At 37.9% G+C, this 16694-nt stretch overlaps 1 protein-coding gene and 1 pseudogene across 5 annotated transcripts in view; one reads left to right on the forward strand and one right to left on the reverse strand.

Moving 5' to 3' along the window:
* The window catches only part of WDR64 (WD repeat domain 64), a 143680-nt gene that overhangs the window by 62741 nt on the left and 64245 nt on the right, over window positions 1-16694 (reverse strand). For all 5 annotated transcript variants that reach the window (XR_012032903.1, XM_072830405.1, XM_072830403.1 and 2 more), the window contains one exon: window positions 10476-10615. Coding sequence is in view for 4 of the 5 variants with exons in the window: in XM_072830405.1 (XP_072686506.1) it covers window positions 10476-10615 (140 nt within the window). In the remaining variant the exon portion in view is untranslated. The remainder of the gene's footprint in view (window positions 1-10475; window positions 10616-16694) is intronic.
* On the forward strand, window positions 11862-11975 carry LOC140636096 (U6 spliceosomal RNA; annotated as a pseudogene).

A 16694-nucleotide genomic window follows, 5' to 3' on the forward strand; every position in this document is an offset into this window, starting at 1 on the left:
CTTACACTGTAATAGGATAAATTAATTCATAAATGGGACAGGATCAGAAAACATCATTCATTGATTCTGTTTTTAGGTGGTCTTAATATGTTAGCTACTTTGGAGGAAAGGAGAGGAGGGACATTAATTAGGCTGTGCTAATTCTAGTCCTCTTCTCTACTCATTTCGTTCAGAGGTTAACAGTGTTGCTGTGGTATTAGTGCTTCAAAGCCTGAGAGACAGAATGTAGCCAGGTCAGGCCAGGAGGGGGTTAGGAAGGGCACAGTGTTTCAGAGAGAGAGTGAGTTGCTATAGAAAGAAAATTGGAGAGGACAGGTGGCTTCCACTAAAGGAGCCCTGGGATACACAAGAGTATTTATTAATCAAATATTAAATATTACGTATGTGTATAAAACTTAAATTACAAAAAAATTTCACCTTCTAGTAGCAGTAAAAATAATGATTTCCAAACAAATTGGGAATGCAGGAGTTAGGTGGAAGGATTTTTTTAAAAAAGATTTTTATTTATTTATGAGAGACACACAGAGGGAGGCAGAGACATAGGCAGAGGGAGAAGGGAGAAGCAGGCTTCCTGAAGGGAGCCTGATGTGGGACTTGATCCCAGGACCCTGGGATCACAACCCGGGTTAAAGGCAGATGCTCAGCCACTGAGCCACCCAGGTGCCCCAGAAGGGTTGTTTTATTAACATTGGGATAAATTCAACTGAAAGGCTGCAAGTCTTTAGGATAAAGTTACCATTCCCCAAACATCAAAGAGAAGGAAAATAGAAAGCCCTCCCCTGAAGCTTTTTTTGTGAGGAATAATTAATAAATAATGATGAAGTAAAAACGTTTGAAAACTTTACATGTCTATGTGCCAGGAGTGAGGATTGTTTTGATTTAACCAAGTTTCCTGACTTTTCTTGCAACCTCGATACCAACCGCTATTATCCAAATGTATTAATAAAGTCTCTTTTTGGGGGGGCCTGCGTGGCTCAGGCAGTTAAGCATCTGCCTTCAGCTCAGGTCATGATCTCAGGGCCCTGGGATTGAGTCCCACATCGGGCTCCCTGCTCAGCTGGGAGTCTGCTTCTCCCTCTGGCCCTCTCCTCCCTTCCACCGCAGTGCTGTCTCTCAAATAAATTATTTATAAAATCTTTTAAAAAAAATAAACAAAGGACTCTTTTTTTCCATTGGTGAGTATTATAGAGTGACCTAGAGCAAAATGTCTGATATGTAGGAGTTGGTTTGAGATACGTGAAAAAGGATTATAAAAAGGTGCAAAACTAACATGACACACACAATTCCTTATACAGCAAATAATTCTAGAACTCTGAGCTAGGTGCTACAGAAGCAAAAGATCAGTAGAACACTATTGCTGCTCTTGATCAGACCCTCATCTGGTCAGGAGAGTATATGCAACACAAGTAGTTATCACACATTGTAAGAGTTATTTGAATAGAAGTTTGAACACTAAAACTTACATTGGAAGAAATGTTTAGAATTGAAGTATCATAGAAGGAGGGACATGGGGCATTCAGCATTTTTGACTTGTCAAGGGAATCTGGGATTTTGCTGGTCTTCCTAATTTTACCCAACGACTACAAGAGGTTAATTAGATTTTAGACACCAAATGAATCAAATTAGGGCTACATGATTTTACACTGGAAGAGCCTGAAGATATCTGATATTATGACACTTTTGAGGGTTGACATAATATTATAGACAAATATTGTATTTGAAAAGGGGTATGTTTAACAGTGCAGTACAAATGGTAGGCATCCAACCTTACTTGTATAGGGAACTCACCGTAAAACTGCATTTTTTAAATTCTTACAAATAAGAAAAATTTTTTTGTCATGTGGAACTAAAAGTGTTAATTTCGTTATCTTGTTCTCACATTTTTTCCTGTGTGATAACTGGCAAACAGAAATGAAATGAAGACAGCCAGCATGCCTTTTAAAAATTAACTTTTTAATTACCAAGTTATTATATGTGCCTGGTGGAAAATTTCAAACGGTACCAAAGCCAAAGTCCCCTTTCCCACCTACCCCCTCCTTCTGGGCTCTCTTCTACTTCTTAGGTTAACTACTGTTGGTAGTACTGCCTCTGGAGGGAGACAAGCTCAGCTGAATCCTCTTTCACCACTTACTAGCTGTGTGACCTTGGGCAAATCACTTAACATCTCAGAGCGTTAGTTTTACATTTGAGGGAGATTATACCAAAACTTCTCTCACAGGATTGTCACAAACATTAAATGAGATCACAAATAGGGGCATCTGGGTGGCAAATTGGTCGAGCATCTGCTTTCGGCTCAGGTCATGATCCTGGGGTCCTGTGATCAAGTCCTGCATCAGGCTCCTAGCAGGGAACTTCTCCCTCTGCCTATGTCTCTGCCTCTTTCTCTGTGTCTCTCATGAATAAATAAATAAAATCTTTAAAATTAAATTAAAATTAATGAGATCACATATAGAAAGAGCTTATATCTATATGAGGGTGCATTTAACTACTTAAATTTACTTCATTTTTGCAGCCATTAGGCTGCATAGGATTCTGTTGTTTGAATACTCTGTAATTTATTCTAATTAGTCCCCAGTTGATGGAGTCAGATTTATTTCCTTTATTTTCATTTAGTAAAGTAATAGTGAAACTTCTGTATAGGTAATTTTGTATAGTAGTCTAAATATACCTGTTTGATAAATTCCTAGAATTTATGTCAAAGGGTATGAGCATTTTAAGTTTTGTTAGGTTGCCAAATCAACCTTACCTTTTGAGAAGATTACAATTTTGTGACTTCCTGATTTCAAGTTGCAAAAACAGCTTTCACAATTAGCTCTAGTTCTCTAGGAGAACTGAACTTGATGTTTTTATCATTACTAGATTTTGCCATCAAAGATTTTTAGCAGTTTTGCCTCATTTACTCAACTAGATTTTTAACTCCTTGTGGGTGGAGATTATATCAAAAGATGTTTAGGCACTGGGCAGGATACAATATGAAGCACTTAGCAGGGGCTCGTATATTGATTGATTTATATTAACGCTGCAGGAAGTCAAGATTCCTAGTAGGAGAGCTCTGAGATACAATCATTTTACCAGCCAAAGAACGATGGCAGGCTTTTTCAAGAATTATATTTACTAAGAGATGAAAATTAATGTCCATAGTATACCCAGGTAGTTAGCTTAGGTAGACTGTAGTGAATCTGTACATGTGTCCATGCAAATGTGTGTGTGTATTTGTGCAAGGGGTCTGAGGTTCCTGAAAGCTGATGGGAGTGTGGGTGGAGCAAAGAGGAAATAGTCTCAAGGGCAAAACTCAGAAACATCATGGCTCACCTAAGCAAATTCGCAATGACAGCAAAGTGTCCCAGATTATATAGAGAATGAGAGCCACAAATGAAAGGAAGCTTCACGTAGGGACTGGTGCCCCAATGTCTCTGTTGACACATCAGCTCCTATGGCTCGGAACAATTAACAGGGTCTTCTCTTAAAGATGGTCAGTGAGCTCCAGACCTGGGGCTCCAGACTGGAGGAAAACAAAGCCAAGACATAAGCAAAAAGCTTACTTTTTTGCTTCAGACTCTTCAAGTTGAGTATGACTCCCAAAGCATGTGCCATCACCTTGTTTCTCCTAGTTTGTACTTTTTCTTCATGGGTGGTCACTTACATTTTATTAGCTCAAGGTTCCTAACACATATCTTCCTCAGAAAATAGTCTAACAGTCACTCTGAGGAAAGATCTAAGACAAGTAACTCTTATTCTTGAGGATGTTACAAATCACAGCTAACCCAAAACTAGAATGTCCCAAGCAGCAAAGGAAGGACAGAGGGTGGCAAAATGCTGGGAGTAGTAAAATCAGGCTCTCAATCATGGATGCTCCCAGTTTTCCAAAATGTAAGAAAAACCAACTGGAATTTAAATCATATATAATAATACCATACAAAAAGAAAGCATAAATATAGAACTAAAGCCAGAAAATAGTTCTGATTTTTACAACTTAAAGGTAACACATTTTGGGATGCCTGGGTGGCTCAGTAGTTGAGTGTCTGCCTTTGGCTCAGGTCGAGATCCTGGGGTCTTGGGATTGAGTCCCACATCGGGCTCCCTGCAGGGAGCCTGCTTCTCCCCTTGCCTGTGTCTCTGCCTCTCTCTGTGTCTCTCTCTCTATGTCATGAATAAATAAATAAATAATCTTTTTTAAAAAGTAAAGGTAACATATTTTAAAGGGTCAGCTTTTCTTCCTCTCCCTAAGTCTATTTCAAGCACCCTCATTTCTTACTCACCAAAGAGAGACGAACTCCATTTTTCTCTTGGTGAAGGCTTCATGGAGGATGCGATATGTCACTGAGTTTTGAAGGATGACTAGAATAGCTGGGTTATAGGATGAGAATGATTGTAGACAATGGCAGGAAAGCATGGAGATTGTGGGGAAGAGTTGGGTGAAGTTCAGACTATCTGAAGACAAATAAGTAGCAACAAAACTAGAAAGGTATCTGCTTCCTGACCATGGAGAACCTTAAACACTAGAAAAGAGAATTTGAACTTTATTTATAAGGCAAGAGGTGCCTTTGCAGATATGTAAGAAGATACTGACAAGGTTGTAAATGGGTTAGAGGATGATTAACATGACAGTGTAATATTTGGGTGGTGGAGAGATGGGAGAGAAGTAGGAGGACCACGAGTGACTTCTAATGTGCCTCCTTCAAATGGGCGTCTGTCAGTGGGTCTGAACCAAGGTCCTAGTGTGGGAGGAAGAATGAAGTGCCGGATATGAGAAACGTTTCAGATGGGCCAATGGATGGTGTTGGGGAAGCAGAAGGTTTAAAAGTGACTTTGAAGTTGGTCGTGGTTCGGTGGAAAACATATATCATTAACAGCTGGAGGAAGATCAGAAGTCAGAAAAAGGAGATTTGAAGAGGAAAAGTAATTTGGTTTTAGAAAAGCAGAAATTTTGTAAACGATAAATAAGAACCAAAAGGTCTTTCAAGAAACATTGAAGATTGAGACATTGAGCATAAGAAGAAGAGAGATGCTGGCTGATGAAAGAAGGTTCTGGATGAGGCAGTATTCAACTAGGAAAACAACAGCAGGGATTCGATTCAGGAAGTAAGAGAAATGTTTGTTCTTGGGTGGGAGGAAAAGAAGGGAAAGTAGCAAAAAATACAGAAAAACACAGAAATCTTTTGAGGTTGGAGAAGATGGAAGTTAATGAAGTGACTTGACATTCTCAACTCAGTAGAAGACAAGGTAGCTTGTGGAGAGTGAGGAGTGGTGTCAGGGGTTCAGGGAGAGTAGAGATTGTGTTTAACTGTCATGTAGACTTGACAGGTACTCAGCATGAGATGAATATAAATGACTGAGTGGTAAACCGTAAAAGACTCCTAAATACAGAGAACAAACTGAGGGTTGTTGGAGGGGAGTGGATGGACTAAATCATAATGGGGATTAAGGTGGGGGGCATTTGTTGTGATGAGCATGGGTGTTATATGTAAGTGATGAATCACTAAATTCTCCTGAAACCAATACTACACTATACATTAACTAACTTGCATTTACATAAAAATAGAGAGATTGATCTATAAAAATAAGAAATAAATAAATAACTGAGTAGCATCAGAAACATGGATTTTTGGAAAGCCTTCTCCTATCCCATGCCACAGACCACACCCATAATCTACACCTGTGTGGCCACAAAGGAGATTCAGTACCAACGCAGATAGATCAACACAAGTCCCATCCCCACTATGGAGCGTGGAGAGCAATTGCCTTTCTGATAACTGCTGACGTTTACTGAGGACTGGTTACATACCAGGCACTGTGTTGTGTGCTCACTTGCTCCTCTCATTTCATCTTCACATCAGCCCTATGAGGAAGGTACTCTGATAGCCTCTTCTGTGATCTCAAGTAACTCAGCCAAGGTCGCCATTTGTCACTTTCAGAGTCAGACCTCATTTAGGTTTGCCTGATTGTAGAGGCCATTCTCTTAGCCACACTGCCTGGAAGCAGGACAGTAGCATCATCTTCACTTTGGATAATATCTTAGACACGGTCAGCAGTAGGATGGCATCCAGCCAACCTGCAGGCCAGGTTGGCAACCCCTCTGGTTTGCTCTGACGTTATTCGCCTGGCACCTGATTTCAAGGACATTACTTCTGGCTCCAAAGCACACTCCCAGCCTTGTCAAGCTTCCCCCTTTCTTAGGCTCCCTCATATCACTTCCAAAGTGAAAATTAAAAAAAAAAAAAAAAAAAAAGCAACTGTTAACCCATCTGCAATCTGTTAGAAGTCATCAAAGCACATATATTTCTCTCTTTGGCAGAAAGAAGAAAAATAACCTTTGCAATCTAGGCTCATGGTTGAGAAAGTTGCCAGCCATGGTTCCCATTGGTTTTATTAAGGAAATGAAAGGAAGTTTTTATTTCTTCCTGCATCTGTCAGTGTTCGTCAGCTCTTCGGGAGCAGCAGATGTGGCACGGTGGTTAACACTTAAGCTAGAAATACAATGTTAGCCATCGCAGAGGTAAAGAATATCCCGCTGAAATGTCTGCAGAATAAAAAATAAATTTATTAAAAAAAAAAAAAGAAATGTCTGTAGAACTTTCTGCAGGAAGAAGTTTTTGCAGACGGCAAGGTCTGCAGGAGGAAGGATGAAATTTGCTTTAAGTAGGCATGTGACTGGCTGGAATTTATTAAAACCTGAGGTGATGAAAGCTGTTTATGAAGAAATTTGAAGAAATGTTAGATGTGTAAAAACGTCTGTTATTTTCACTGTTATGAATGATGCTCCCACTACTAATGGTGATGACAGTTCAGCCAAAGCACGTATGTGCCTTGTTTGCTGTTCTTTCTGCCTCAATTGCTTGTTTCTCAGATCTTTGAGGGGCCGGCTCCTCTATCATTCAGGTTTGCACTTTCATGTTCCTCTCCTCAGAGGTGATCTTCAGTCACAGCACATGATGGTGTTTTCTATTCATTATAATACTTATCCTGCTGTCTTCCAGTTTAATTGCTACTTTGTCTCTTCCCCTCAAATGGAAACTTCCTGTGAAAAGAGGCTTATTGCCTCATTCAGCATTCCCTTTCTGGAACCCAGAGCAGCACCTGTCACATAGTAGATGCTCAAGAAATAAATGCTTTCGAATAAGTCATGAATGAGCTCATTTAATCTTTATAACAACCCTGTGGGCAAAACTACATTATACACATGGAGAAACCCCGTGGAAATATATTAAATAATTTGTCAAGTGGAGCTGCTGGGATGCTTGAATGAGCATCATGTTAATACACTCATTACATTTACAAGAAATTGGAAAGCTGATCTCTTGTGTCTGTTTACCTCTGGGCATGAGTGGCCTAAATGTTTGCTAGAAAGATATCTTTGTTTTCTCTAGTTTCTCTAGATGGGACTCCAGGTCTCAATTCATAACATGGTTTAATTTTAGTGCCTCAAAACCTTCACTGTCTTTCCAGTACCATTAAAATTTCTTTTTAATTTGATTACAATTAAAAATAGTTTCCTTACTACAAAAACAATGCTTATTTACTGTTAAAAATGGATAATAAAGGAAAGAAAAAAACACAAAACAGAAATTAAAAAAAAAATGTATCTACAATCATGCACCCAGGTAATCATGAACATCTTGTTAATCACCCCTGGCAATGTAGAATAGCCAAAGTTAGATTTTTAAATGGGTTAATTTTGGAGCACCTGAGTAGCTCAGCTGGTTAAGCATCCAACTCTTGATTTTGGCTCAGGTCATGATCTCCAGGTCGTAAGATAGAACCACACATTGGGGTTCTCACTCAATTATGAGTCTGCTTGAGATTCTCTCTCTCCATCTGCCCCTCTTCCTTGCTATCTCTCTTTTTCTTTCTCAAATAAATCTTCAAAAAATAAAATGGCTTAGTTTCTTACGTACTGTTTCACTATATTTCACATAATATATTACTTAGATATTTTCACATCATCGTTCATCTATAAGTCAATATGATATTTCTATTATGTAAAAGGATACATCATAACTTACTGATAGGGGGACAGGGAATTGAAGGAAGCGGGGTAGAAGGCACAAAATTCCAGGTATAAGATAAATAAGCACTGAGGATGTCATGGACAGCACGGTGACTGTAGCTGACAGACACTGCTGTGTGGTGTGGAGGGAAGTTGTGAAGAAATGAGAGTTCTCATCACAAGGAAAAAAATATTTTCTTTCTTTCTTCTCTTTCTTTCTCTTTTTTCCTTTCTTTCTTATGAGATGGATGTTCACTAAACTTCTTATGATTAGCATTTCACAATAAATGTAAGTCCATACCCTAAACTTGCACAGTATTGTATATCAATTATATCTCAATAACACTGGGAAATGAATATGTAAAATAACTTCCTGAATCAAAGCTTTATTTTTAGATTTTGAATTTCTCATTCTCCTTCCCATTCCTTTTTTCCTTCCTTCCTTCCTTCCTTTTTTCTTTTTTTCTTAAACCAGTGTAAGTAACTGTGCAATGAACATCCTTTTACATAGATCTTTGGGCACTTATCTGATTATTACATTAGAATCAATGCCTACAAGTTGTTTGCCAGTTATATCCCAAGAGCACGGTGTACACATCCCTCCTCTTTTTCTTCCTGATTTGTGAAAATTTTTGTTTGTGTGAGGATCTTATTCCAGTTTCTGTCATTTTTGCTGCATTTTTGCCTGTCTGCTATCTGTCTTTAACCTTTTAAATAATGTTTAGGGAGACTGTGTGGGGTTGGGACAGATGGGATTGGCTATGTTTCTATGTTTACCGCCAGGTAGCTATGTGACCTCACACAAGTCACTTAGGTCTCATATGCTTTTTTATATGCAAAACTTGATAATTATTTTATAGGGTTGTTAATAGCATCAAATGAGTTTGAATATGTACCACAGTGCCTGGTATTTGGTGAACATTTGATAAGTGGTAATTATTTTTTAAATATTTTATTTATTTATTTGAGAGAGAGAGAGAGCATACATGCACATATGTGCACACAGGTAGGGGAAGAAACAGAGGTGGAGAATCCAAATCACGCTTGGGACCCTGCTGATCAGGACCCTGAGATCATAATTTGAGCAGAAACCAAGAGTCATATGCTCAACAGACTGAGCTACCCAGGTGCCCCAATAAATGTTAATTATTATTATAATTCCCAGGAAGTTTGAATGTTTGGGTAGTCATATTAATTTTTTCTTTAGCCACAGGTATTATATTTAGCAGTTATCCTAAGGCTATATGAATATTCACCTGTATTTTCTTCTGGAAAATTCTAGAACTTCTATGTGTTTTTTTAGTATTTTACATTTACAATCTTTAGTATATATGGGATATATTTTGTGGTTTATTATGAAGTGATCATCTGATTACATATTTTTTCCTTATATGATTAATCACTTTTCCCAACATTTAATGAATGAACTATACTTACTCACAGATTCGGAGTGCTACTTTTATTATATACAAACTCCCATACACACATGAACTAATTTTTGCCTCTTCTCATGGATGTGACTAACTAGTTCTGCATCAACTACTGCTTTGTTTTATTTATTGCAGCTTTAGAATATGTGTTACTATCTGACAGGGGGAAAAAGGTCAGCTTATAATGATATTTTCCAAAGCTTCTAAGATATTCTTGTATATCAGTATTTTTACATGAACTCTAAACTTGGCAAACAGATGCTTAAATAACCATATATAGCATTAAAAATAGCTTAGAACCATAGTCCCGTGCAGAAACACAGCATATCCCTCTGTTCATGTTCTTAAATAAAAATACCTCAGGAAAACTCCATAGTTATCTTAATATTAATAATGAATATTGCATAGTAAGGTTATTTCTAGGTATTTCACTTTTTTTTGCTCTTTGAATGCTATCTCTTTGACCATTGTGGTTACTGCTCTTATGTACTGCTCTTATGTAGAAACGTATTTTTTAGAAATTGCTATTGTCACAAGCTTCCTTACTAACTTATCTGCTTTTAAAATTTCAAGCTGATTTTGTGTCAACTGTACTTCAATTTTAAAAATTTAAGCTGATTTTTAAAAATTTTTCAAGGATACAATCACATTATTTGCAAATATAATGATTTAATCTCTTAGTATCTAATATTTGTAACTCATTTTTTCTTATCTGAATTCATTGGTAGGACATTTAAAACACTGTTAATGACATCCACTATGCCAGATGCCTCACGCTCTCTGTCTTTGCAGAAAATGTCCTGTCTGCAATGGGAGGGCGGTATTGGCTCTCTTCCCAGTGCTGCCTTCCTTAACGCTTGTCTTCCAATGTGCTCTTTCATGCGCCCTCGTCAGCAGAAACGGAACAGGACCAAGCTCATCATTTCCTTCTCCACACTGACAATATTTTTCTCAGTGACTAGCAGCTATTTCAGTCAAAGACTGTATATGTTCTAGATTTTTCAATAGTTCATTTTAGGGAAAAAGTGGTTGGTTTCGTTTATGTTGTTTTCTGTTACCTTTGAAGAGGAAAGGCTGATGACGTGTTGATCTTTCTCATTCATCACTATCTCCATGATGCTGAACATGTGCCCTACTAGTTTCCCCACTGGCTTGGTGCTGATGTTGGGATGCCACAGCCGGAGCACCTTGTCATCTCCTGAAAAGGAGGACATGGGGGGATTATTCGTTTTCTCAGGGAGCAGCTGGTCAAAGTTTAGAGTTCCTTTCACTCCCTCATATCCTTATCACTCTTCTAATATCAAACTACAGCTTCTTCCAGGATGCCCTCTGTGATTATGAAGAGGCTAGCCTTGCTTTGGAGCCGCTTCCTCTTGTCAAGGCTGTTTGGGAATAATTGTATTTACACACACAAATGTGAATTTTTATAAATATTTTATGAGTCCATTTCTTGATTCAGTATTTCCCACTCATTCATGCATTAATGTATTATTTATACTTTATTTACTTCTCAAAGTATCTTAGACAGCTGTTCTTTTGTTTTCACACTCAGAGGAAGAGGAAAATTGCACATAATCTCTACCATTATAACAAATCAACTGTTTCCCTGTCTCCATCTTTCCTTCTAGCACGTACCCATAAGCATGTATAATTTACATGTAGTTACTGTCATAACACACATACTATTTTTTAATTGTTAAAATCATATGGGTACACAGTAAAATGTTTAAACAATATAGAAGGGTATAATTTTTGTCAAAAATGTCTTCTTTCCCCTCAGAATTCCTACTTCCACTCCCTATAGGTAATCGCTGTTAACTTCCCCCTTTTCCTCTTTCTTACAAATAAACTTTTTATTGTCAGAGTTAAAAAAAACACTTTTCCATTCATATTTAAATACTTCGAATATTTTCAGTAGGTATTTAGATTACCATTTCTCAACAACAACAAAATCACTATCACTAACTTTTATTTTTGATATACGCATTAAAATATATTATAAATGTTGCTAAAATACAAAATCATTGTTCTTAAAAGGTTTTTTTTTTAAGATTTCATTTATTTATTTGACAGAGAGAGAGAGAGCACAAGTAGAGGGAGCAGCAGATGAAGAGGGAGAAGTAGATTCCCTGCTGAGCAGAGCCCAGACAGCGCTGGATCCCAGGACTCTGGAATTATGACCTGAACCAGTCAGATGCTTAACTGACTGAGCCACCCAGGTACCCCTTAGAAGGTATTTTTACCAAGAAATCGCAGCATGCTATTTTGAGCAGAGAGAGACAGATCAAACCAAAATTTTATAGAATGGGTTTGTCACTTTGTTGTCCTATGTGGAGATTGCAAGGCAAGTCCCTTTGGGTTTTATCCAGTTTTATTGAGATATAATTGATATACAACATTGTGTGAGTTTAAGGTGTGCAACATGATTATTTGATATAAGTGTAGTGCTCGCTTCAGCAAGCAGCACATACACTAAAATTGAAATGATACAAAGAAGATTAGCATGGCCCCTGCACGAGGAGGGTATAAGTATATATTGTGAGGTGATTACTACAGTAAGGTTAGGTAACACATGCATCACCTCAGGGTTATCTTTTTTCTTATCATGAGAACTTGTAATATTTGCTCTCTTCATAACTTTCAATTATAAATACTATGTGTACATTACATTCCCTAGAACTTGTCTTCTAACTAGAAATTTGTACCATTTTTAAAATACAAATTTTCAATATCCAATATAATTAAAATAATAAAATATAATTAATATACATGCCCACCATTTTTTTTGGAATTTTGGAGGACCACAGGCCCACACCTTCATAATTATCATTTTGGTTGCTACATCAAAATTTCCTACCATTTGTCTATCGATAAATGTTCTTGCTAATTCTAGTTTTTCACTTTATTTAGCAACACTGCAATAAATAGTTATTTGTGGGTTTTTTAATCTTTTGGACATACACACTGAGGATAAATTCTCATATTGTTAGATTGCTTCCTAAAATGGTCATACCTTTTTATTTCTCCTCTTTGAGTATTCCAATCCATTCTTTAAATTGTAACCTGACTGTACCTCCAAGAATATTTCAGACTGTCTTCATATTCTTTAAAACCAAGTGCCACTGCCTATGTGCCCCCTGTCCCTGGCATCTTTTATAATTATTCAATTTTCTGTACTACCCACTTAAAAGCAGAACTTCTTTTTTATTATGCTATCTCAAGTGTGTAACCCACAGTAGGAGTTTAGATATTTATTGAAAGTTCACAACTTGGGATGCTGAATCCTAGCTCAGAGGTTTAACTATCTAGTGGCACAATAGTGGGAAAACATGTACCCAAACAAAAACAAATCTTTGTTGAATGTTTACCTGACTCCTTAATAAAGGTCAGCTGTTTCATTCCAGAGATCCTCAGGGCCTGGAGTCTTAGTAGAAGCAGGCTGAAAAATCTCAGGGCATGTCTCTCTCTTACTTTCCACTTCTCTGACAATTGGTATGGATTGAATTGTTTCCCCAAAATTCGTATGTTGAAGCTCTGACCCCTAATGTGATTGTATTTGGAATGAGGCCTTTGGAAGATAATTAGAGTTAAATGAAGTTATGAGAGTTGTGCTCTAATGATGAGATTAGTGTACTTATAAGAAGAGACCAGAGAACTTGCTCACTCTCTCCCTGGGGGGATATAGTGAGAAAACAGCCATCTGCAGGCCCGCTAGAGAGCTCTCACTGGACACTGACCATGCTGGCACTTTGATCTTGGACTTCCAACCTCTAAAACTGTAAGAAAATAAATTTCTGTTATTTAAACCCTCCAGCCTGTGGTATTTTGTTATGGCAATCTAAGCTAACCAAGACAACCAAGATATTTTAAGAACTATTGTCAGTGAGTAAGTGGGATTTTTTTTTTTCTTTCTCTTTCTTTCTTTCTTTCTTTCTTTCTTTCTTTCTTTCTTTCTCTCTCTCAAGATATTTTCTTAAATTTAAAACTTCTATGTTATCCTTACTAACAAGAAGAAAAATATCTTGAGAAATTACTGTAGACTTGGCATTTTGCTAGATGTTGAAGGTACAAAACAATTCTAGATAGTGACCCTACTGAAAGTCTTTTTCAGAAGACCAAAACTTATACTATTCCAGACTTAGTTCCAGCATTTCCTTCCTAATGCTGTCCCTGATCACTGTCCCCAGCCTCAGGTGGGGTTAAGGCTTCTTCCCATTCTGAGAGTGTTTTCTTCAGATTTTGTTTATAGCCTGAACTCTATTCAATTATAGTTGTTTGCATAATTATCTGATTGCCCACTATCTGGTGAGCTTTATATTTCTTATCTACAGCAGTGATTGACAAATAGTAAGTGCTTAGTACATGTTTGTTAAGTAAATAAGTTGGCTAATAGAGTAACTCATGAAGTGCTTTAAAAATCCTTATTTTGGGAAAGTCTACCTTGATTTAAAACCTGGCTCTGTCACTCATTAGCCTTATGGCTTTAAGTAAGTGACCTCATCCCTCTGTGTTTGGGTTTCCTTATCTGTATATATGATGGGGATGACTGGAGCTCATGTCATACCCTTATTGTGAGATAAAATGGAGTCATCCATGGATAATCTGAGCAGTTCCTGGACCTCGAGCTGACTATTCCTACTCTGCTCTTCTTCTTCAAAGTCCCTGCCATTTGCAACACATTTTATAAAATGTCTGGGGGAGAGAGAGAGAGGAACTGATAAAAAGATGTGTGAAACATGGGTCCTGCTCTCATGCATTTGTAATCTAGTGGTAGCACTAAGACAAGCATAAAAGATACAGAGGGAAAGTAAGTAGTCACAGACAATATTTCAAATCTGAAGGTAGGACTTAATACTATACATGATATACTATGGTTTATAAGGAGTTAATTCCTTATTGCTTTGTTATTTTCCATTTATTTTAGTTTCTCTCTTTTGCTCTCTCTCTCTCTTTTTTTTAACCAGGATTTAGATAAGGCCACATATAAAGATAGGATTTTCTTTCCTTATCCCAGCTGGTGAGTCAGTGGATCCAAATGCCTCACTCTTGATGAGATGAGCTGGCTCAGTGCAGAGAGAAAAGCAAGGGTGAGAGAGACTGTGTGAACCAGATTACAGTGGTCCTGGGGGTCTGGGCGGGGCGGGGGGGGGGGCGCGGGGTGTCCCGGGGAAGAGCAACAGGCTGGGAACAAAGAGAAAAGACTGGAGCTCAGTTCTCCTAGCTCACTAGTCACATGATGAGTTGAGGCAAATATTCTCTTTCCTGGAGTCTCAATTTCCTTATCTGTAAAATTTTGATCTCCCAAGATTCCTTCCAACTCTAAAGTTTTATGATTGTGTGCTGTGGGGGGCGAGGTTACTCTGGAATTATAAAGGTCATGAGAGAAACTCCAGATTATCAGTTACATGATTCATACTGAAGAATTCTGATAATGCAGTATCTTGCCTGTATTTGCTTTCCATTGGCAATGACTGAGAGGTCTTACCTTACTCCAGTATGTTCAGAACCAGAGCTTCCAGCCCATGGGTGGTTGGCCAGATTGTCTCCTGAAATGGACCTTATCACTCCTGGAAGATGAAGTTAGGCTATCCCCAGAAGAAAACCTGTGACTTGCATGCCACAGGAAGAAGGATACAATAGAAGACTGCCACTTGAGAAATGCGGCAAAGAGTTTTGTCCAGTGTGCATTATGAAGGAAACCAGTTTTACAGAGGGTTCCTCTTGTCTGTGACCAGAGGTTGTCCAGTGCTCCTTATTTTCCATTGATAACAATGGAATCCTCATATAGTCTGGGTGGTGGCTTTTTGGAGCCAGAATGATCAGAAAGGGACGTGACACTAAGCTCTAAATACCTATAATATTTTATCTGTATTGTTAGTATTATGATTATGAATCTGTTGACTCATGCTCCATGTTTTATTGTAGCTGTGTATTGGCATGTCTTATTTGTACCATTAAATTTTGAATTCTTGAAGGTTAAAATACAACCTGATCTCTAAAATTCATGATACCTCATCTGTAGCAGTTGTGCAAAAAATATTTGTTGAATAAAACATTAACAGATGTATGCAGAGCTCCCAAGTCATCTTGGGTGGCAGAGAATTGTTTGTATACACTGGACCTTCCAAAGTACGGGTTTAACTCTTAAAATGCCCAATAGAGACAACTATGACTGAAAAACAAATTCTTGATGGTTACCAAAATAAGGCTCAGGAAATTTGCAATTTTGTTTTGTTTTGTTTTTGTAAGTACCTTGTCCTGGTTTGGCTTTTTCTACCCACCCTGCAAGAACTTCTGTGTTTTCAAGCTCATCAAATGTCCCTGCATATTTCACACATTCAACTACGCCTAACAAAGTTGCTTTCATAGTATATTTTGAGTCATCAGCTGGTACATACAGTACATTTAGCAATGGGCTTGGCTGAGTCACTAATCAACAAGAGTATTCTCCTGAGGAAAACGTGTTTTTAGTCACTGAAGAATTGCATTTTCTACTAATAGAGGCTCTGTAACTGTGACAATTTAATACTTTTTGCATCTTGAAAAAGTATTAGTTGCTTGTTAGTCATACTGCAAATGTTTTGTTTTGTAAGAGAGCTAGAAAAATAAAATTTCAAGCTGTAGCTGGCTAGCTTACACTATAATGACCACTGAGGTTGATGAGGGTCAAATATCTTAATCTATACACACTAAAATGGTTTGAGTCCCAGAACTTTACCATAGACATGTTTTTTTCTCAGAAATGATTAAAATGCTTACGATTACAAAATATATGGAAGCCAGTCAATTCTTATGTTTTGCATTATTAATGTGTGAGAACAAAGGGCTATTCAGAGGACTTGGTTGGGATTAATGTCACAACTTGTCTTCAGATTTTAGAAATCAGATGTCACTTTAACTGTGCCCTTTTGCTTTTTCAGAGGGTTTCCTGTGGAGGGTTTGAGTTGAAGGAAGATAGAAGGCCACTATTTTCACAGAACTGAAGACCTGCCCTGCTGGGGGCAGCATCCATTGCAATTCGATTCTAGGGCAGGTTTGCTGTTTCCTCTCTCACAACCACTATGCTCTTTCCCTCATTCCTGGAGCAACCCCACCTCCTCCTGAAGAGTGGTCCAGGCCTTTTCTCTCACAAGGAATAAGCCATGACAGTCATCAACTCCGCAAAGGGCAATGGGTATCAAGAAATTGTAATACAAGCACACCATTTCTTTTTCTGAAAAGATGTAATTTTAGTATTTGTTTCCTTATGTGTTTTAGACCTCAGTGTGGAGCTCTTT

The sequence above is a fragment of the Canis lupus genome, chromosome 6 (genome assembly GCF_048164855.1).
Source record: "Canis lupus baileyi chromosome 6, mCanLup2.hap1, whole genome shotgun sequence".
Classification (NCBI taxonomy): Eukaryota; Metazoa; Chordata; class Mammalia; order Carnivora; family Canidae; genus Canis; species Canis lupus.